General features: G+C 37.3%; 1 protein-coding gene across 11 annotated transcripts in view; it reads left to right on the top strand.

Moving 5' to 3' along the window:
• Positions 1–22684, top strand: part of LOC145985053 (uncharacterized) — a 64935-nt gene extending 42251 nt beyond the window's left edge. For all 11 annotated transcript variants that reach the window (XM_083118586.1, XM_083118580.1, XM_083118585.1 and 8 more), the window contains 2 exons: positions 16265–16380; positions 20289–22684. In XM_083118586.1, the coding sequence (XP_082974712.1) occupies positions 16265–16380; positions 20289–22145 (1973 nt within the window). In that variant the 3' untranslated portion in view covers positions 22146–22684. The remainder of the gene's footprint in view (positions 1–16264; positions 16381–20288) is intronic.
• The last annotated feature ends 1968 nt before the right edge of the window (positions 22685–24652 follow it).

The following is a 24652-nucleotide window of genomic DNA, read 5'->3' as shown; positions in this document are numbered from 1 at the left end:
CTCTTTCTCTTAAATGTATCTTAAATGTAACAAGTATTAGGAAAGAAATGAAGGCTTGACTTCATATGTTTAACGTTGTAGGTCTGTGATACATGATTGGATTTTTAAAATGTAGGTGATCTAAGGTCTGAATTCTTTCCTGCGTTTTCCCCGTATAAAGCGGCTCTGGGGTTCACCCAGCCTCAAATGAATGGGTGTACCATGGGGGCAACCCTGGGAGGTAAAGGCGGCCGGAGAGTGGTGCTGATCATATCACCTCTAAAATGGCCGAGATCGAGAATGTGTGTGGACCTACCCCCACATCACCTAAACGTGCCTTCATGACATGGTGCTATGTGCACAGGGAACTTTACCTTTGCATTTAATATTATTCTTCGTATAAAGCTATCTTGCATAAAATAGAAACAAGGGTGTTTCAGACATGATTGATAGGAGATAGTATTTTTATTAGCCTTAATTTCCAAGAAGAACTTTGTTCGCCACTTGCCACGTTTACCGACAAAGTTAATAAATCCGAAGTTCTACACTCACATTAGGTGCAAAATCATGACTCTTTATCAGTTTAAGGTCTCCTTTCGTGTAATTGTTTTCTTATAGCCAAAAACGCTTTTCGTTCATCTTTTAATTCAGTAGCTTTCATGTGTTAACATTCCGGGAGTTTTCTACAATTTTCAAACAAAGATAAGATTGCATGTCTTTAAGCTTACTAATATCATAAAAGAAATGGAAAATTCACTATTATGTTTAAGCTGCTAAAACCTTTCTCTTAGAGCTAAAATAATCGTCTACGGCCTGGTAATAAAAATCAACTTTGTACCGCTTTAGTGGATCTTCAACAGTTTCATCATACTGAAACTGCTTCTCCTTTCGATTTCGGCCCTGTACAGTGTTGCCTATCTTTGGATCATCTATATCTAAATTCGATGCCAATTCATCAACCTGGACTCAAAGGTCGCCCCCCCCCCACCGACGCCTCCACGAGCTGAGGGAGGGAAGTCCTACCAGGCTGCCAAGTGGCGTCTAAGAAACTTTGAAATTTTCATCACTCTTGCTTTTTTCAAAACTTGGAATAAGAAGTCATACCAGAAGCGTGCGGTAAGGAAAGGCGGGGCAAGCGCCGCTTGCGTTCTTTTTTAAAACACTTTTGATATTTAAAGTTCGTGTTTTTCAATGCCTCTATACATATTAGAATGGAATTTATTTACTATAAGATATTTACATTGCAGAATTTTCATTTCCTCTATTTTCTGTTCTTTTGGCTTGAAACATAAACCGGCTACACCCTTGACGACGTTGGGCGATGCGCCACGATTGACCGCGTTTAGAAGAAGAGGACTGCTCGCCTTTCTCCCCGCTTTTCGAGTGACTTATGCAGTTCTTGCATGGACACTGTCCATCCCCGTTTACGAAGAAAAAAGGCCGAGGGCAAGCATCACCAAGACCGCATCTGTCTTTGGCAAGGGTGTTGGAAAGAATTCGTCCACACGGCCACAAGTGTTGCTAACTTCCAGAATTTTCTGTGCATCCGTAGTACCACCTAACGCGGTACGATTTTCATGTTTGATACTCTATAGTAATCAACAAATTACATTATGAAGTTAGCCAGTGATCACAAGTCGTATGCTATTTATAAGAAATGAAATCACAGCCGGTACTTGAACATATTCGTCACATGGTCGGTTACTCGGAAATATGGAGGGTATGTAACACTGCAGGTTATGGTGAAAAGGAAGGTTAATTTAGAAGCGTGGGTGCTGCTGTTGCGTGTTGTTTTTTACTGTGATATTGTGATGTTTTTTTCTGTTCTTTGTGTCGTGTTTTTGTACCTGGTGTAAAAGTACATTGAAAATTTCCGCCAGGGTTGACATACCATACCAATTTGCAGTGCTGCAGGTAAGGCCTTGATTAGGGACCTTCTTTCAAAACCATTCAGTTCGAGAACATATGGTGTAAAGTTGGAGCTTGTGATTGTGAGTCGAGCGACCGTGTCCTGAACTGTGCACAACCAAACCAACTAAGAAAGATGGGAAAGTTTTCATTAGGCAGTTTAAAACATCTCAGTACAACAATATTATGTGGTAGCAACGATCTTAATAAATTATTTTGTTGGCCATGTGTTTTGTTCAATACAAATTTAGGACCATGGAACTATACAGCTACAGTGACTTGAGCAATTTTTATAATGCACTGCAAATACGTGAACGTTCCCAGAATCACATCTGCGCTTGCATCCAACTGAAGACAAGTCATGATTCATAATTCTAGCCAAGTAAGAAACCGAAACCCGTCCGTTTGTTTAAGATCGAAATTTTATGCTAATAGGATGTTTATTATTTTTAGGGTTAAAAAAGAACGTGATTTAATTTACAGTTGCCCTCAAATATCAAGTAAATCATTATTTTCTTCATGGTTGAAATTTACAAGTTTATATAGAGAGGCTTTTTTCTTCTTTATAAACCTGCAGCGAAGATTTGATTTTACGGTATGTATGCACTTCACACACTCAAGCCCGATACTTCACCACTATGCACATTATTGTAGATAGGGATGTGTGTAGGCTTATATTATATTTGAAATTGTTATAATTAACCAAAACGAAAAATTAACCCATCGCTTGCCTATCACGAAAGGTCACGGCACGCCCCTGAGTCATACGTACCATATAACTAGTGAGCAAAGAAATGTAAAGCCACACAACTAGTTTGCAATACACCGAGCCTCATGTGCGACCATTTGGACAGTTTTATTGTCGCCAATTATTTTAAGGAGCGCATCCTAGACCTCTCCCATTTGACATCTCAACAAAGTTAAGGCATCGAATCTGCTTTCCCACCATGTGGCACTCAGTGGTTTTAAAGTGACTACTGAATTGTCTTAAAAAATCACTTACTGTGATGTAATAGGGTTTTTGATTAGAGGCGATTTGTAAAATACATATTGTTGTTGCGAACAATAAGTAGTTTCACGTTCACCACACTCTTCGGTTGTTTAGAAATCGTAAGAAAGAAGGATCTCTAAATTTCCGCTTTCACATGTCAATTAAACTTTAAGTTCAGTGTAGGTCACTAAAGAGATTTACATATTGTTATGATATCTTTTAAACCACGAGGGGGGGAGACGATAACAGGGACTGTATGATACAGGAAATGGTATCTTGGCTCTGTGTAGTCTGTTAAAAAGGGCGTGTCTGTGTTTGTTCCTTAACGTGCAATGGAAGAATAGATAATTTGGCATTTGTTTGATTACTCTGCAATCACATGCAGGAGATTCATAACGTGATGTTCTTTTGATTATATGAAAAAAAATACTGGTGACATTTTGAAGGATTCTATAGAGCAGAAGTTTAAAATGTATTATACAAATTAGTAATAGTATTTTAAATATTTGTGGCAACGTGTTCAATTCACTGAAGTATTCTTAAAAAATGTATACTACTATGTAAGACCATTACAGAGACATTAACATTTATTTAATAGAACGTATAAGCAATATTAAAAAATACAATACTTCTGCAACTAAATTCTACTTTATGGCCAAGTTACAAAGCAAAAATTAAACCATTAAGCTAAACTCCTACAGCTGATCAAAATCTAATTACGGTTTCGCAGTAACGCAACTTAGCTTTGAACAAAACTTCGTGTATATTTTGTGCTTATAAAATACCAACACGAAAGTTGTATTAATCATTTTAAACATCGGTAAGAAGCCACACTTGGTTTCTACTGCAGAAATTAAAGACTACACATCGAAAGGTGGAAAAATCTGCCCTTGCATGTTAACCTGAGACTGCAGTGGCGTGCCCAGGATTTTCGAAAGGGAGGGGTTACGTGCACTATTTTTGGTAGTCATCCCTCATTTTGCCATCTTTTCCTACATTTGACGTTCTTTCTTTTTAGGAATACGGGGCCAGCGGGTAGGGTTATAACCCCCACCAACTCCCGCTTGGGCACGCCACTGCCTGTGAGAATGAAATATTACTTTATGACAAGTTTGTGTGAAAGCAAAGTTATACAATATTACATTTCATGTTAGGCAGACTTTGATATATTCGCGGAAACATGTTGTGCACTGAAGAAAAAAATACAAGTGCATAGCCTAGTGTAAATATAGTGTACATAAATGCTCATTTGAACTTGTCTTTTCTGGTATTCACAGTGCATTATGTTCAACGTACTTGGAAGATGTATCTTGTAATAAATAATAATAACAAGTGGTGTGCGGTATCTAGAAAAGTCGGGACCGGGATCGGAAAGAAAAATTCTGTCCCGATCCCGACTTCAGCAAATGACTTCCCTACTTTTCTGGATCCCGAGCAGTCGGGAAATTCCGAATGGTCATTTCAAAACGGTATTAATTCTTCTCTTTTCTACATTGCAAGTGCCTGGAACTTATCGGAAATTGTTAGTTTTCATTCCAGAAATGCAAAGACAATCACTTAAGGTGAAAATGACGTGTAGAATTTGAAATTTCCAGAGCGTCGGAAAATTTCCCGACTAGTCGAGAAATTGCGAATATTTCCAGTCCCGAATGACGGGATTTAAAAAAAGATATTCCGTTCCGATCAATAATATTCTGTCCCGCATAACAATAAGTACCTATCGATATTTATTTTCAATTTGTCTAAAGCCACAAAATGTAACTGGGTGGAAATGCTCATTTGTGTACTCGATTTCGTGTGTTCAGTTTCTGGTATGGTTTTCCTATCTGCATAGTGCAACACTAGCGCATAGATTTGGAATTCATTTCATTGATAAATTCACTTCTTACCGTCGTTTCGTCATCACGAGTAAACAACGGATTGGCCCAACCTATACTTCTAATAACCTTGACAGAGGACTCTGAGTTGGGCAAATTTAATTCTGGCCACCCGGTATGTTAGATTTACACTTTATGTAATAGATCAATAGTATTATTTCTTATTTTTTTTATAGATAACAGCATTTACTTCTTTCTTTGTATATGCTTTCGTTTTATTACTGTCGTGATATTTCCGAACATGCAAATTAGAAAAAAATAACAATAATTAATTTAATTTGTCTGTGTAGTTCTGCATGGGGCCTCTTTTAAACTTACTTATTTATGACAAATTTGATTCGTTCCTTCCTATCTGCTACATTTGTAGTTCACTATTTTATCCATCATTCGCTTCTTGCAAATATTGATATACGTTCATGTGTAGCATTCTCTTAACGCGAACAGCTTGTTGAATTTTTCTTTATGCTACGTTTCATATACTACAGTATGCATATTTCCTTGAAACATTCTTCTGCTAATTTGGAATAATTCATTAAATTTATTAAATACTTTCATCGAGTTATTTCTCTTTTTATTGGATATTACTGTCTTAATTTGCAGTTCTTTCTGCTTCCTGCGTAAGTATGTAACGTAACACTTCATTGCTTGGGGTGAAATGGTACGACTTCTCAACATGTGTGTGTAAGAGCGGATTTACTCGAGTGTTTTATTAGTATCTATTTATATATGTAAAGACGAGACATATCTATATCGTACCAATTTGATAATTTTGCGTCCTAAAGTCACTTATTATTTTAAGTTCAACTCATTCTCAAAATTTCACATCTACTAAGAATATTTCGAAAATTATTTGTTTTAAACACTGTAGTCTAAACAAAAAGTAGGAAACTGCGGTTCTGAATTGTACTTCTATATGAAACGCTACATAAACACAATACACGAGATATGAAATTATGTATAGTCTGTCCCTGGAATTTGTGGAGCAAGGTCGCGCATAACGGAAGAGAAGTGTAGAAGGCGAATGGACAGAGCAAAACTGTGCGCGCTGCACTCACTTTCCCTCTGGAGTTCTCACTTGCGCAGAGGCCTGTTTTCGTTCGCTAGCTCCATAGATTCCCGGGACAGAGAGTAGTATGTAGATAGAAAATTGATAAATTACATAACAAGTAAAGCAGTTGACATATTGCAGAAAAACTGCATGTTGAGAAAATATGAAAGTCATATACGGTATATGCAAATAATAAATTATATTGATTGACTTTCACGACACGTGAAAATGTGTCCATTTGCACTATATTGCAACAATGAAAATATTGGTGTCTCATAGTATATCAGTTAGATGTAGGAAATGCAAAGTACGAGGGGCGATCAGGTTGCTCCGACCCTAACATAGAAGGAATGACGTCACGATTGATTTTTTATTTTGTTATTGTTTAGTGATCCTTTATATGCTTTCAATCTGAATTGCAAGTCTGAGTAGCGTACAGTTTTCTTTTTACAGGGGTTTAACTGAGTGAAGTTGTGTCAATGTGCCAGAATGGAGAAAACTGAGGTGAGAGCTGTGATTAAATATTTTGTGAAGAAGAAGTGGACGGTATCCAAAATTCATGAGGACTTGGTGGATACATTAGGGGACAGTGCTCCTTCATACAGTATGGTGAAGAGATGGTGTCTTGAGTTTAATTGTGGGAGAGAGTCGTGTGAGAATGAACATGCAGGTGGAGCACCAAAAACTGTCATGACGACCGAAAACATTAACAAAGTCCACGATATCGTGCTGAAGGATCGTCGAGTCACTATGCGTCATGTTGCTGAGATGTGTGGCCTGTCATATGGCACTGTGCAAAACATAATTACCCAGGAATTGCAAATGAAAAAAATTGCTGCAAGATGGGTCCCTCGAAACCTCACCCCAGATCAGAAGCGCACCCGAGTGCTCATCAGTCAAGAACTTCTTGACAAGTTTCGTGCTGACATAGACGATTTCCTTGCCCGATTTGTAAATATGGATGAAACATGGGTCCATCACTTCGACCCAGGAACAAAGTCACAAAGCATGGAGTGGAAACACCCACATTCTCTACCAACGAAGAAGTTCAAGGTGCAAACGTCAGCCAAGAAGGTGATGGCCTCAATTTTCTGGGACTGCAAGGGTGTCCTTCTTGTGGACTATCTACAAAGAGGCCAAACCATCACTGGCACATACTACAGTGACCTAATCAAGAAATTACGTGATTCCATCAAGAAAAAGAGGCGTGGGATGTTGACCCGTGGTGTGCTCCTTCACCAGGACAATGCACCTGTCCATACCTCACGCATTGCGAGGGCCGCTATCGCAGATGCATCGTTCGAATTGCTGCCCCACCCACCCTATTCCCCAGATTTGACCCCCAGTGATTTCCATTTGTTCAAACATTTGAAGAATGACATTCGTGGGCAAAAATTTTCTGATGATTCTGAGGTGATAAGGGCTGTGGACTCATGGTTGGAGGACCAGTCGGAAGAATTTTTTTTGTAAGGTATCCAGGCGTTGGAGCACTGATGGGAGAAGTGCATTGGAGTTGCAGGGGAGTATGTTGAAAAATAAAAAAAAAATTGAATCCCTATTGCCGCTCTTTCTATGTTAGGGTCAGAGCAACCTGATCGCCCCTCGTACCTACCTTTCGTAGCAAGATGCAAGTCGTATGTATGGCCACTATTCTGTCGTCTTGTAAACAAGGGTTCCAGGGTTCGAACTCCGGTGGGGTTACGTTGCACAGCGGTTCGGATCCCACTTCAAGCTGTAGTACGGTCCCAAATAACCTGTCTGAACAGAAAGGGCACTTAATACAAACTCTGACAAACGAACTTTGACAAACTTTGCCACCGAAGCGGTCATTTCAAATATAAACATTTTGGTTTTGACCTTAAATAAATCACAAAGCCATCCAATTGCGAGCCTATATCATGCAAAACGCACCAAGCATTGAACGCTCAATCACGTTCAGTAAGTAGTGTGCATTTTGGCATGTACAATTCATAGTTGTAGTTCAAAACTACAATGTACTATTGTTATAGTTTATTCATAGACATTGCAAATGAGTACAACTCTGGATACGCTGCCCTTCTCTGCAGCTCTATGGGAAGTAAATAAAAATGTTTTGAAGAAGAAGAAGAAGGCGGTCGTTGGTAAACTAATTGATGCAAAAAGGCCATAAATAAATTGACTATATCACATCTCTGCTAGTGGTTACAAACAGACGAATCAGTGGTACAGAAAAGGCAGGGGCAGAGCCGTAGCTCGTTAAACGTCCTAGACTAGAATAGAATTTGGCGTCGCCTAAAATGAATTTGCCTCGTCCCCTTCTGCTTCTTCTATTTTACCCTCATTAAAACTAGTAAGGGGTATTTTTTGTAAGCTTCTTTAAGAGGAAGTTCATGTTTCCACCCCCCCCCCCCCATCGTAAGTTAGGTTGCAAGTTACGCTTCTGATCTCCATAAAAGTTGAAATTTGTGACGTCACACGTTGTATATGTTCGAGATGAGACCGAGACAAGTGTTTATAAATTGCGACGAAACTATAACAGGACAGGCATTTATAATTCGAGACGAGACCGATAGAGAGAAACTTGCCCGCACACGAAACTGTAAAGTCTTGTCTCGTATCGATACTCTCTCTTACATCCCATAAATATCTCGGCTCGATTACGTACTTCACTCTTGCAGGCTTCACTTTTTGTTTGAAATCTTAAAGGGGGCAGTGGAAAGGCAACAAGAACGACCGAATAAATTGTGACTTTTTTCTGCTGTTGTACAGTCACAGACACTCCTGAGTTGTAATGATATCATTGAAACTCAATTGGTTTGTTACAACCCAGAAGTGTCCGCGACTGTATGTCTAACTTCATGTTTTATATCAGGCTTGTTAAAAGTCCAGAAATTGTAAATATATTCTATTTCTGTCCGGGAGAGAGAATCAGCAAGCATAAATGAGTTCTGGACCGTAAAGAACCTTTTTATCTTTAAAGTATTTCTATTCGGTCCCGGAGCCTTTGTTTTTTCGGATCAATTTAAATACGGTTCACGTTTGGTATTGAAATGAAACAATGTGCAACTTGGACCGAATTTTAATTGTGTTACGGAACCCAATATAATGTATGTGTTCCTGGATCTTTATTTTATGATTTATGGGTGACCGATCTCATTTTAGAAAAAAATCCAAAGGGTGAAAACCATGCAAGTTCTTATCGTGATCAAGGCGATAAAAACGAGCAAGCAAGAGCTTCTGTGCATAGGAAGTCTTGTTACGCATTACCGCGACGTGACAGAAAGGGGAGGAAAGCTTCCACACAATGGACCTTGAAGTGAGACTGTTCCTGAACTTTTAACAGCCCTGGTTTATATGCCGTTGAACACTTGAAAGCTATCTATTACTGCTTCTATCTCAATTTTTGGACAGAATGTAATCTCTTACTATAATAGGAACTATAGTTCTACTGTAGTGTTACCATAACGGTTTACAAGGGTATTACACCCTTCTGACGTCAGCCATACGGCGTAAAGTAGTTTGCTCTAATTACAAACGGCTCAAAACGCATGCCCTGCCGAGTCTATATTTCAACCAGCGCACACAAAAATATCAGTGGCGAGTTCATTCAGTAAGTCAAATTCTTAAGCAAAAAGGATTTTTACTTTTTGGCAGCGTACCAAAATCAATATATTATTAACTAAAATCAGATTGTCTACTTTACATACGACTAACACGCAAAATAGCCATATCCAAAAAAATGTAACTGCGCGTAATAGTGTATTCTTCAAAACTTGAACAAGCTTCAATAAATACTGCAAATACCTAGGTACATCAAAGTATTATCAAGGAAATTTTTTAATGGTCAATTTAAATCATTAACAACCAAGATAAAAGTGTAAACAGTATAATTCATAACTTATCAACAATTTGGTTACGATCGTATTTATACAATGTAAAAGTGGAATTCTCTCAACAATTGTTCATAAAAAATAATTTATCATGTCCAATTCAAGCATTCAAAGCAATAGATATACATTTAGTTGGTTGGTTGATTTGGCGATTTAGGTCCTCTTTATGTACAGTAAGGCTAATCGGGACTGGACCTACAGTTTAAAGTGGGATCCGAACAACTATGTGCCTCCACCGGGTATCGAATCCGGTACCCCTTGATTACAAGGCGACGACGCTACCACTGCGCCATCGGGGAGGCCGATATACATTTAGTATTCATACAAATTTATGTAATACTTTTTTATACAAATACCCTCCCTCCTAGAACATTTGCACAATTTAAACATTATTGAAAAGAGAAGCATTTAATATAGCATTTAATATATGTATGCAATTTCAATCCTTTAAGAAAAGTTTTGAACCTTTTCGTACATTTAATTGGATAGGATAATAGATTTTTAAATTGAAAAGTATGGGGAACAGTTGCTTTCGCTATTTCAAGGTTGACAAATGGAGATTCGTTCAAAAATCACTTTAGCATTCATTCGCCCCAAAAATTTTGATTTGAAGCGTCGCGGTTGCTCAGGTTAGCTAAAATGACAACGTAAGAAAATATCGTGAATAAAGTATCAGCGAAATTACATTCAAACAAATGCATTCACTTCGTAAGATTTGTTAAGCCAATTCCGTATCTTGGATCGTATTTTGCCTTTGTTTTATGTTGCGAAAAGTTAGTTCAAGAAAAGGTTCCTTGTTTGGCTCGTCAAGAAATACACGGCTAACCGCGGGATCGTTATCTTGAGCACTTTGCAAGTTCGTTAAGCAAGTCTGCACACCATTACTAACGAAGTTCTGCGTTACCTGAAAGATAGTTGAAGATCAGCCCTAAAGAATAAACTGGCCTCAGCTGGACGATAGTATGTCCTTGGGTAATTGGTTCTATTTGACTCCTCCTTGGTAACAATGCCTGTAGACTGCTGGCAACTCGCTGCAACCTTGCTTCGTGACACTGCACGCGGAAAGACGTGATGGTCGATCGTCTACATGCGTGGTGTTTGAAGCTGTTGATAACTCACTGCAAGCGTTTGACCTCCTGCACACCACCAGATTTTGCATACGACCGCAGAAACAATTAATTATGTCGTGCTGATTACCTTCTCATTGGCTCCTGAAAATTTCAAATGAAAAGTGAAGCCTGATGCCTGAAGCTGAAGGAGTGAAGTAATCGAGCCGAGATCATTTGTGGTGTGTGTGTGTTGTTGTTGTTGCAAGGAAGTAAAAATTCATATTTTGAGCACTACCCATTACCGATATTCGTCAAAAATGTATATTTTCATCGCAACACCCTAATGTACATGTTGATGTCATAAGATTCAACTTTCCCTCTTCATAATTCTAAAAAGCATCACAAAATCTTATTCTATTGGTATTTTGTTTATTTTATGTCATTTTTGCACTTCTCTGGGCTAATTGCGACTGTAATATGATGAAGAAGTGAAATACGTAGATGAAGGGACACATAAAATGACACACTTGTGTCTAACCTACACCTGCTGTTCCACAGAAGTGACTACTCAACAAATTACATATATTGCAAGAAATTCTAAAAGTTTGGCCTCTAAATCTATAATAACTATATACAGGGTGGGTGAGAAGTAACTAGGCATTGAATATCCGCTTTAGTTTTCGTAATATTTAAACAATCTCAATGAAACTTTCTTTACATGTAGTGCATTATGAAATAGGATTACATACATAGTGCGTCTACTAGGTTTTAGGACTGGAATGAGAAACATACTTATAGGAAAGCAATCAAAACTTTTATTATTCATTCTTCAGTATACATCCATCCTAAGTGGACACACGTGTTTGCACGGTCGTACAGTCTCTGGATGCCGTAGTAGAAGTCACCTTTGGGAATCGAGTGTAAAACACGCGTCACGCCCTTCTGAATATCACAGAGTCGAAAACATAACCTTTCAATGGGGATTTTAATTTCGGGAACAGAAAATAGTCCGCAGGTGCTAAGTCCGGCGAATAAGAGAGTGGTCCAACACAGTCACATTTTTTTTTTGGCGAAAAACTGCCTGACAGTAATGGCGTTGTGCGCGGGGGCATTGTCGTGCAGCAGGAACCAGTCATTGGAGGCAGCCATGGCCGGTCGGACACGCCGAATTCTTTAAAGAAGGAATCTGCTATCATTCTGAGCAACAGCTGGCGGTTCTCAAGAAGCAATTATCGAACTGCATCGATGTTCAATTCCTTTCGACGCTCAACTGGAGTCTGGACGGCCACTCCTGGGATCGTCTGCAATATCGTCTCGTACGTCACGAAAGTGTCCATACCATCGGAACACATTCGACCGGGCTAATGCTTGATCCCCGTAAGTTGCATTTATCATCTCAAGGGTTTCTGTCACCGTTTTACCGGCTTTGAAACAGAACTTAATCGCTATTCGTTGCTCCTCACTCGCATTCATGACGGGCAACTTAGATACAACTCTGTACAATCGCACACGGCACAGACACTACCACACTCGCCTACACCAAACACTGCCTGCAATGACTTGACACCTATTGCTAACTGCTTCCGTACTTGGCCGGTAGATGGCTCGCCTGAAAATTGCACAGCGTCAACTGTCTTAAAACTAGACGCACTGTGTATGTGCATACGAATATTAGTAACAACCATTCTGAAAATTAACAAATAAGAGCATTAAGACGTAATGTAACAATGTGATAACATTTTGAATAGTACCTGACAATGTTGCAAGGGTATGTTTGGCCCATCGTATCTCGCTGGGGAAACATTGGTGAGCTTGTTTTCATGCGAGACGGCGCACCACCACACTTTGCACATATCGTATGGGCCCTGGTTGGACCACAATTCAGAGATGTTGACTGAAACGACAAGGACCTCACGAATGGGCTGCCAGACTTCACGCCCTGGGACTTTTTTCTGTGGGGTTGGTTAAAGGAGGAAGTGTACAAGACATAACCACGCACTGTGGATTCTGGATGTTATCACAAACGTCCCTAAGCAATTGCTACAGAAGACTGTGGATTCCATTCCCGTTCGTTGGAGGAAGCTGGTGGATGCCGCCAGTGCCTACATTGAATTCTGAGCTGGCACATATGTAATCCTATTCCATAATGTATATGTACAGAAAATTGCATTGAGATTGCTTAAATATTACCAAAACTACAGCAAATGTTCAATTCCTAGTTACTTCTTACCCACCCGTAGAAGAAGAAAATTACTTCATTGGCAATACTATAATTCTATTTTATTTATTATCACTTCATAGGAACCAGAACTACGAATTATCTCAGACAATTTGTTAATATTTTGCGCTTCATTGTTTCCAGTTGATGATCTTCACATTAATTAGCTATCGTTTCTGTTATCCCTGTTCGCCCCTGTTGACAGCGTGTGCCAGAATTTTGATATCCATCACATTTAAATTTGAAAACTTAAAATTTGTGCATTATTTTGTCAGAACTTGAACCCGGGATTGCAGAAGTGTAAGCGGATAATTGAAAACACTATCAGCCCCTGAACTGGAAAATATTAGCTGGGGGATGTTTGCTTGGGCCTTGGGATGTTTGCTTGGGCCTTGGAGTTAGCTGGGTGGAGGGAGATGCTCCTATGGTTTAACATGGTGACAATGGGGCAACTGGAAGAATGCTTTGCAAAAATTTTGCTAGCTCGGGTGGGAGTGGATGCCATCTCCACTTATTTTCGATACTGATGTGTGTATATATATGTATGTGTATATACGAGGGCTGCTGGAAAAGTTTCTGCAAACTACCACCAACAGTGGCGTTAGTTTTCCGCTATTATAAAAATATATAAAAATCGGAAGAATAGACGTTTTTATGTTTAAATTATCTTTGATTGTTTGTTTAAGCCTATTCGTTTATTTTTAACAGCAGTTTGAAGTAGTAGTTTCGTGTGAGAATGGAAATTTCTCGTGAACACTTTCGGGCAATGATTTTTTATGATTTCAAATGTAGTTTAACACCGAAACAATGCATCGAGCGACTTCATTTGACTTTTGGGAATGAAGCACCATCCAATAGGACTATGTACAATTGGTTTTCCGAATTCCAGCGTGGTCGCACATTTCTCAGTGATGAATTTCGTTAAGGTCGTCCATCCACGTCTATTGTTGCCAGTAATGTTGATGCTGTGCGTGAAATGATTCAGATAGAGATCGGCATGTGGCATACTGTGAGATTCAGGCATCCTTGAACATTAACAAGAAAAGCAATACGATTTTGCATGGTCATCTGAACGTACAGAAACTTTCAAGCCGTTGGATCCCACACAACTTGACTGAAGCTCAAAAACAGGTTCGTGTAGATTGGTGTAAAGAAATGCTCAAAAAATTCATCCGAGGAAAGTCAAATTTGGTGTACTACATCGTTACAGGGGAAGAAACGTGGATCTATTCATACGAACCCGAAACTAAACAGCAATCCACTGTTTGGGTGTTTGAAAGTGAGCTGAAACCAACAAAAGTTGTTCGTTCGAGGAGTGCTGCCAAGCAAATGATTGCTTGTTTTTTCGGTATACCGGATATGTGGATGTGGCAACAATAGCTTTAGAAGATCGAAGGACTGTAAATGCTGAGTGGTATACAACAATTTGTTTGCCAGAGGTCATCAATGAATTGCGTAAAACAAACCCAAATCGTCGCATTATTCTTCACCACGACAACGCCAGTTCCCACTCAGCACACCAAACTGTTGATTTTTTGTCCAGTAAAAATGAAGAATTAATTACTCATTGTCTGTACTCACCTGATTTATCACCTAATGACTTCTTTTATTCCCAGACATGAAAAATAAGAAGCGTGGTGAGCGATTTGTGTCGCCTGAAGCAGCTGTTGACACATTCCAAACAACGGCTTCTGAGGTATCAGCTTCAGAGTGGAAAAAATGCTTTCAAAATTGGTTTGAGCGTATGCAAAAGTGTATCGATCTTAAGGGTGAAAACTTTGAAAAACAATAAAGCCATTCCCAGAATTTCACATGTCTTTTTTCATATTGATTGCAGAAACTTTTCCAGCAGCCCTTGTGTACACACACACATACACATACACACACACACACACACATATACATATACATATACAATGATTGCAACACAGAAAAATTATTTGAATAACAACAATAAACAATAGGCCAAGGATGAGGTATTTATTTGTTTACTGACTGATTCGATTCTACCAGGACCAGATTTAAAGTTTTGTCGTCCCCTCCCACAGAATTTGGGTGAGGGTGCTGTTAATTGTGGATGAGATACATTGTTAATATCTAAAATTACTTCCAGATGCGTTTTACCTGAATTAAAATATTTTGCAAAAATTTCCACTGCTCATAGAAATTACAAATGTCCAGCTATTTTCAACGTAGTGTTGAATGAAGGTGATGTTCAAGAATTGAGATCTTTCCTAGCATCTTTTTCATCAAAAACACTTGCAACTGATTGTACATGTTTTATTGAATCTTATCTTTCACCAATGGAGAAGTTTAATGGAGAACCTCTCCGATGGCACCTTGTAATCAGGGGGGTCACCGGTTTGATCCCCGGAGGTGGTACATTACACAGTGGTTTGCATCCCACTTCAAACCATCAGTCTCATCCTGATTAGCCTATCTGAGCATAAAGTAGGCTTAAAAGTTTGTTTGTTTAATGGGCTATCAACTCGAACTTCAAAGAAATTACTTATATTTTACATTTATTCAGTGGTATTACACTCAAACGCCTTACAGTCAAACGCATTATGATAAAGCAATTTTGCTTCCCCTAATTTGTGCACCCCTAGCTATGGACCTACATGGCTTAGGTCTAAATCTGGCTAAGTACCTACAAGAAACCCTACACCCTAGCTTACAAACTACTGTCTGTGGGGCAATTTGACGCAATGCATGGAACTTATATGGCACACAATATTCAAGGTTACAATCATTCTTGAGTAAGAAATGTTGCTGTTATATTTCAATGAATTTTATCAGCATGTAAATCATGAAAGTTATCACATACAATACCTCCCCTTAAACCTATATTGAAATATTTTCCTTCTAATGGCACCACAGAATATAAGTTATATGATTGCAATAGGTATCAATGTAGCAAATAATTATGTTACATATGCATAAGTCCTATTCCCTAGTAATGTACAAATACCATGGTAGAGAGGGAAATAATGTGTTTTACAATCATATTTACATTTCCTGGTCACTTCTATTTCTCTGGCCCTTAGACCTGGAGAGCTATAGTGGCAAGTTTTTAAATGTTGCATTACATTTTTGACAGTATATAACATGAAGTTAGATAACACTTGTCCACAAGGAAGTGTAAAACATTATTTCATGATATACAATTATCTGAATAAGTGTACTTAATTAAGGAATTATCTGTCGTGAATGAAAAATAGTAAATCTGTAGTTTATGTGGTGCATGAAATTTAAATGTGCTGAATGTTTAATTTGCAGGTGCAGCAAGCGAAACATTCTACATAGTTAATTTGCTTTGTTACAGCTTTTGCCGGTGAGTTTAGAAATACACCGCCAACCCTAGAATCAGCATACATCCAAACAAGAGCTTCAAGGCCATTGATAGGACTCAAGGTGCCAATAGGTGGATCATCAAGCAAGGTAAGAAGTCCCAAGTTGTTTTTTTTTTTTTTTTTACTTAATAACAGTCTCCACAACAAATAGGTTTGTAGTAATTGATTGCTTACAAATGTTTGCTGCATTCAGCCTCTATGTAACTTGCAAAAATTACTGCCCCATATTGGTTTGGAAACTTGAATGCTAGTAGACAACCACATAGTTAAATAAATCTGTTGTGTTGTTAATGAATGTTGATGTTCTTCTGAACTGACCTAAATAATAGGGGAATACAAGCTCAATATAATATATTCATTGTTAAAATATTTACTAATATTAAGTGAAATAAAAATGCAAAACAATGTATTGTATACATATACAAAAACTTAACAGTCTATGTCTAAAGTACGTTTAATGGAAATACAGGGGTTTACCCAGAATTTTGTAATGGTGGGGGAATAAGGTAATTTTAGAAGTATAAGGGTAAATTGATTACAAAAAATTACCATAAATTTGACTTTGGTGAAAAAAAAATTGGGATGTGTACAGAAATCACTGAAGAAATAGCAATAAATTTAATTAATTAATGAATTGACTGTAGTTATATCTTCCACCATAGTTTTCATTTGTAATACACACGTGCATGTATTGGTATAATATAGTGCAATTATCTGCTATTAATAGCTGCACAGAACATTATTTGCATCTAATGAAATTTCATGTGTTGTGGATTCAGAGTTTTGCAACATTTCCAAATATATAGAAAATGTCTTCTATTGCACAGAATTATTTAATGCAAAAGGATATCCACTTTGGGAGGGACATGTTGAATCACAAACTACATTTATATGGGGCTCGTATATCTGGTGAGATGAGCTCATTGAATTATAGTTGTAGAATGGACATTAATATTTTATTATTAATTTAATTCGAAAATCCTTGCTAAAAAGTAAATAAATAAAAAATAAATAACCCCTGATATTGCAAGCTCTAGGTATATGAAACATACTGATTTTCTGTCAGTGTGTCTTACTTTTAGTATTTGACCTCTGTACCCTTCAATAGTGGAATGGAACCTTTGTATCTCATATTTCATTCCATTTATTGAAATTATAACATCAATTTAGGTAGGTAAAACATACAGATACAAGAGTAATTTGTACCTCATAGATTTCAGAAAAAAAAACATGTTTATGGAGGAACATGGAGAAATCAGGACTGCAGTTTTACTCAGTCTAAGTTGTTACAGATTGGTGGCAATATTATACTCTGATATTTCTCACAACCAATGCAATGAATTCCAATGCAATATTTAAATTGCATATGCCAAAATGTAATTACATTTTTACACATTTGTGAAGGGTGTTTGTTATTTGTAAACATACAATTATTAAATATTATGAATAGATTTCATATTTCAACTAATGTTCATTGGGGTTACTAGAAGCATGTATTGAGAACATTATAACATATCTTGTTGGTGCATTTGGGTTTTTGTTTATTAGTATAGTGAAGAGTTGAGTTGAGTTGATTTGGTGTTTAAGTCCACTTTATGCACAGTAAGGCTAATTGGGACTGGACCTACAGTTTAAAGTGGGATCCGAACCACTATGTGCTCTCACCAGGAACCGAACCTGGGACCCTTTGATTACAAGGTGATGATGCTACCACTGCGCCATCGGGGAGGCCCTAGTTTAGTCAAGAAAAATTTGGTATAAATTGCCATTCATCATGCTCTTACATAGAAATAATCGCAGGTGGGTCATTCCATGTCAAATCATCCAGAATTTTGTGAAAATGTCACACACCATCCCCGATTTTGATGAAATTCGGTATACTTATAGAACGTTTGATGCTGATTACAAAAATGACAACTTTTTAAAAATTGGTCAAGGGGTTCAGAAGTTACGAGCTTTTTAAGAACTCCTTGTACACCACATGCAGCTCCACTGTGAATGACACGCATTAGGTTATAAACGACCGCATCTTCCCTCGGGTTTGCCGTAGAAACTTCAAGTTTGTTTTCTTTCGTTCAGAATAGTATAAGCTTTCATTTAAATAACGTTTCAGATGAATGCATAAATAAACATGTATTTTTATAAATAGTTTTATGTATTTTTTAGAAAAATAAATGACTAACTTCAAGAGCGAATTTCATGCAATGCCCCCCCCTACAATTTCCCCCCAATTTTATATGTAGGTAGCTCAGAGTGTGTACTAATGCCTGATGGAAAAATTGGGATGGGCGGTTCAGAGACAGGGTGATAAAAAAATAATTTGCATAAAATGACATTAAAAGTAAATCTTATTAAAAATGTTTATGTATTTAGCACAAAGCCTGAAGTACATTATGTTTCAAGGTACAATATTCAAAATTTATGTTCACTATGTGTGAATGTAAGCATAGGCGTAACATGGCGGGGGCAAAGGGAAGCTCTTGCTCTCTCCAAAATTTATATAATAATTTAAAATTTGCAAGTAATAATTACAGTGGAACTCCGATTTAAGTTCCTCGATTTTACATTTTCCTTCATTTTGCATTCAATCTTGGTGATCCCAACATAGCAAATTGTTTAGAAATTTTCCAAGATTTTACATTTTCCCACGTATTAAGGTTTTTCAACTTCGTCTCCTGGATAACGTAAAATCGAGGTTCCACTGTATCTAAGTTAGTTTCAACAGTCTTCATTTTTTAAAGAAAATTATATATTATATAATTATATATATAATCATTATTAACATTCCCAAGTTTAGCAAATTTATCTTCGAGAACATTCTTTTTGTGCATTTTATCTCAATATGGAAGTTCTTCTTTGGCTACTCTTCATGGGGATACGTAATATGAAGTAAGAATTAATACTACACATTTGTGCTGATGGAAGTTTTTTTCAAAATGGTCAAAATATCCATCCAAAATATGAACGGCACAATTTATAGTACATGAAATTCTGACAATGCATAGAGTACAATTTTTAGGTGCTATCTTAATGGGTGTCACTTGGAAACTATCTTCGGGTTGGGATAATCACAAAGTTTTCCATTGCATAAAAATAGTGTCCAGGATTATTTGATAAATACATTTGAAAAATCACAATTATTACTCTTTATTCGTTTGTTCCTCAAGTACCAGGAGGATCACAAAATATATTTAACTTGCAAATTTTAAATTAATATATAGATTTTGGAGAGGGCAAGAACTTCCCTTTGCCCCCGCCATGTTACGCCTATGCTTACATTCACACATAGTGAACATAAATTTTGAATATTATAGCTTGAAACATAATGTAATTCAGGCTTTGTGCTAAATACATAAACATTTTTAATAAGATTTACCTTTAATGTCATTTTATGCAAATTATTTTTTTATCACCCTGTCTCTGAACCGCCCATCCCAATTTTTCCATCAGGCATTAGTACACACTCTGAGCTACCTACATATAAAATTGGGGGGAAATTGTAATGGGGGGCATTGCATGAAATTCGCTCTTGAAGTTAGTCATTTATTTTTCTAAAAAAATACATAAAACTATATATAAAAATACATGTTTATTTATGCATTCATCTGAAACGTTATTTAAATGAAAGATTATACTATTCTGAACAAAAGAAAACAAACTTGAAGTTTCTACGGCAAATCCGAGGGAAGATGCGATCGTTTATAACCTAATCCATGTAATTCAAAGTGGAGCTGCATGTGGTGTACAAGGAGTTCTTAAAAAGCTCGTAACTTCTGAACCCCTTGACCAATTTTTAAAAAGTTGTCATTTTTGTAATAAGCATCAAACGTTCTATAAGTATACGGAATTTCATCAAAATCGGGGATGGTGGGTGACATGGCCTGGATGGATTGACGTGGAATGACCCAGGTAGTATCAATGAATATATTATTACAGGTATATATCATGTTTCTAGTAAACATATTTTGAATATTTATAACATTATTTTCTTTTTAGGAGCGCGAAGAATCATCAAGAAAGAAAGAAAAGAAGCGTGCAGCAATTGCAGAGGAAGACTATATGCTGCCAAAATCAAGTACACGCCCAAAGGAAAATAATATCCAGCAGAATATGAATGGCTATTCAGAGGACCATATTTCTGAATTCAAGAAGGAAAGTACGAGGCCAGTGTTTTCACAAATTTCAGAAGATGATTCAGTATCCCATCGCTTGTCATCTCAAACATCACAACAAGATATCCTTGCAGAACCCTCTTATGAAGATGAATTGGACAAAGCACTAGAGGAGCCGCTGCAGAAAGATAAGTCGTCTAAGAAATTACGAAAGCAAACATCAAAGCAAGATGAATTAATTTCTTCTGCTTCTTCACAAAACTCATTCTCAAGACAAAATTCAGAAGTAAGTTATACAGATCCTATTATTTCAAGACAAACATCAATGCAAAGTGATTTAGTTCAACCAGTATCCAGACAAACATCAGCTATGGATGAACCAACAAAACCACAGTCCAGAAAAATTTCTGAACAGACAGAGTCGCCTAAATCTCTTTCAAGACAATCGTCAAAGGTAGAGGAAGTAACAAAAACTCCATCAAGGAAAACTTCACAGCAATCAGAACCAACCAAACCTTTATCTAGACAATCGTCGAAGGTAGAGGAGGTAACAAAAACTCCATCAAGGAAAACTTCACAGCAATCAGAACCAACGCCAAAGGTAGAGGAAGAACCAACCAAACCTTTATCCAGACAATCATCTAAGGTAGAGGAAGAAACAAAAACTCCATCAAGGAAACCTTCACAACAATCAGAGCCAATCAAACCTTTGTCAACACAAGCATCACAGGTAGAGGAAAAAACAAAACCATTGTCGAGGCAAACATCAATACAGGCAGAAGAAGTCTCTAAGCCTTTGTCAAGACAAACTTCACAGGCAGATGAACCAGTAAAAGCTCCATCAAGGAAAACTTCTCAGCAAGATGATTCAACAACAACTTGTCAGCAGCAAGAGGCACTAGAAAGACAAACGTCAAAGAATGAAGTATTTTCTGTAAATGAGGATGCTATTGCACCATTAGGAAATGAAGAGACACCTGAATCTCTGGCTACAGAAGCAGAAAACCTTTCCAAATCTGACCAACAAGCCAATATTGTGGAAGAAACAGAACTGATTGAAGAAAACAAAAAGGCTGAGGAAATCAATGTTGAAGACGTCTTTGCGGAAAATCAATCAACAGAGGAAATACCTGAAAAACAAGATACTGATCATGCAATGGATGACTCTGAGCTTGTGGAAACATATGAAAAGGAAGAAACTGGAAATGTTGAAGGATTGGAAGTAGAAAAGGAGTTGGTCTCTACTGAAAATGATTTTGTGGAAGTTAAGTCGACCGAAGAGTTACCGAAGGAGGTCTCAAACATAAATGGAGATGATTTATATGGAGTAAATATCCAATCAACAGATTTGGAAGAAGAAATTCCAAGCAAATCAGAAATTGAAACTGATAGGAAACAGGAAGTTGTAATAGAAGATATTAGTCAACCACAGGAGATATCATCAAACGGTTTCGATTACAATGAACAAGATGTAGATGAGAGCCAGACAGAGAAAAATCTTGTGCAAGATTCAATATTTGAGGATGAAAATTTGATCACAAAACCAACTTTTGCGGAAGACAACTTTTCACATATCGAGTCAGTAGTGGAGGATCAGACTGATCTACAAGAAAATCACAAGATAAATAATTTGAACAATGATGGAAGTTCAGAACTGGAAATTCTACTGGAGAAAGAAACTCCAGAAAGTGTAGTGGGAAAAGCTCATGATGCTCTAAACATTGAGGAAGAAAGCAATTAACATGTCAACAGACAGTTGTATTATATTGATATACATATTTGATTAACAAGGGACTGTGTACAAATGGATATTTTGAAGTAGGGATAATTTTAATTCTTAATGTAGTTCAAGGGGCGGTCATGGTTTGTAAGTGTTCAAAGCAAGTACTGTTTTTTCCCTCTGATTTGCAATTTTCAAGTGAGAGAAAAGTGTATAATTTATTTTATGCAATTTCTGTTAGTGTGTTCATACTTGGAAATAGTGAGCAATATAGTAACATACATTTTAAAGAGATTTTAATGAGCGTGTTTCCGATTTTTGTTCAGATTTATACATACATATATATTTTTTGAGTAATTTGTTCTAAAACGGTTGTATGAGAGTTTACATCATTCCTTCAATAACAGTTTTCCTTAGGATGGGATGAAGCAGAATTAAAATACATTAATGCTAAATTTCTGTGTTTCTTATAAATATTTTTTGTTGATATTTCAACTTTCTTTCAAGAAACTGTTGTAGCACTAAAAATAAAAAATGGTGGAGCAATATTTATCTAACAAGTTGTTTTCATGTACCTCCTCTTAACATTCTTCTCATTGACAGTGATAAATACAATATCATCACCTTGAAAGTGTCATTTTACCAACAAGCCAATGTTGCGAAAACTCAAAAATTATTTCCATGATTTTTCATTGTACAGGGTGTCCCACGAACGGCGCAACTGGGAATTAAGAGTGGCGTTACTTTGTAACCGAAACCTGTACATACATAAATCATACACCAAATGTTAGCCCTGTCCAAGTAGATATTTTTAAACATAGAAACAACAAACGGGGTGCAGTGTTGCCAAATGTAAGTGAAAGTGTAAATTTATTTTTCCACAAAGCATGGAAAATTGCATGTCAAACATTCGTACGGAAATTTGGACGTCAATTTCCACCTTGGGTAGGTGGACTATTTCGCCATCTATAGTTCAGAGAAGAAAACCGATCTTTTTCGCGTATAGCAAATCCTGAAATGCCTCGTAAAGGCGTACCGGTCCAAATGGGCGTTTTAAAAAAAATATGAGGTACAGTGGCAACACTGTTGATGTTTGAAGGCAACAAAAGGTGTGTTTAGTGATGGTCTATGACATGGAAATACTGGAAACAGGAAGAAAAGAAAATGAAAATTTAGTGATGGTCTATGACATGAAAATACTGGAAACAGGAAAAAAAGAAAATGAAAATTTTCTTTTTTTCCTGTTTCCAGTATTTCCATGTCATAGACCATCACTAAACACACCTTTTGTTGCCTTCAAACATCAACAGTGTTGCCACTGTACCTCATAATTTTTTTAAAAGACCCATTTGGACCGGTACGCCTTTACGAGGCATTTCAGGATTTGCTATACGCGAAAACGATCGGTTTTCTTCTCTGAACTATAGATGGCGAAATAGTCCACCTACCCAAGGTGGAAATTGACGTTCAAATTTCCGTACGAATGTTTGACATGCAATTTTCCATGCTTTGTGGAAAAATAAATTTACACTTTCACTTACATTTGGCAACACTGCATGAACAACACTGCACCCCGTTTGTTGTTTCTATGTTTAAAAATATCTACTTGGACAGGGCTAACATTTGGTGTATGACTTATGTATGTACAGTTTTCGGTTACAAAGTAACGCCACTCTTAATTCCCAGTTGCGCCGTTCGTGGGACACCCTGTACTTACAAAACTAGAAATCCCAGGAAAAATATAGCTACTAATATTATGAACTTTTGTAGAGGAGTCATGCAACATGCTAAAACTACAGAGATCTTAGGATTTTCCCAACATTGGCCTTTGATGTAGTTTTTATTATGTTTTTTTCCTTGCACTACTTTCTTGCACATTCACATAGTTTTTAGGCAAGAATGTGCAGCGACAGTGTGTTTGGTGTTATCTTTTTTTCACCATGGTCACTTGTTATCACTTAACAGTGACGTGGCCAGTTTTTGGCAAAGTTTCAGTTCAATATATGATCAGATAAATAAATTGGGACTGGACCTACAATTTAAAGTTGTACTCAAACTACTCTGCATTGTTGCATATGGCAGGGGTTCCCAAACATTTTCATTTCATGGCACCCTTAGTGTTTCAAGATCTTTCCATGGCACCCAAGTCAGAATGTAGGCCTATCCATAGGGTGACCATACGTCCCATTTTGACCGGGACAGTCCCGTTTCAGAAGCATGTCCCGGTCGTCCCATCCTTATTATTAAAAAGCCACCATTTGACCCGTTTTATAAACATCTAGGAGTTATCTTGAAAACCAAGTCTAACTTTGAAACATTTCATGCTAAAAAGATGCATTGTTTTGTATGTGTTCCGTTATTTGTAGAGCAAAATAAGCATGCAGTTTCCTTACAGAATTGCAAAAAGAATATAAAGTTCCTGCATCTTGGCACAAACTGAAAAGAAAATTCTAGAGTTGTGTATCTGATATGTGGGGTAAGATTTTTGGGGAGATTTATAAACGATTGATGAAGAACAAAGCTGCTCT

Source organism: Lepisma saccharinum, chromosome 3 (genome assembly GCF_977018435.1).
Source record: "Lepisma saccharinum chromosome 3, izLepSacc3.1, whole genome shotgun sequence".
NCBI classification, from domain to species: domain Eukaryota; kingdom Metazoa; phylum Arthropoda; class Insecta; order Zygentoma; family Lepismatidae; genus Lepisma; species Lepisma saccharinum.
Note: the sequence above shows the minus strand (reverse complement) of the source record. Positions and strands in the feature narration are given on the sequence as shown.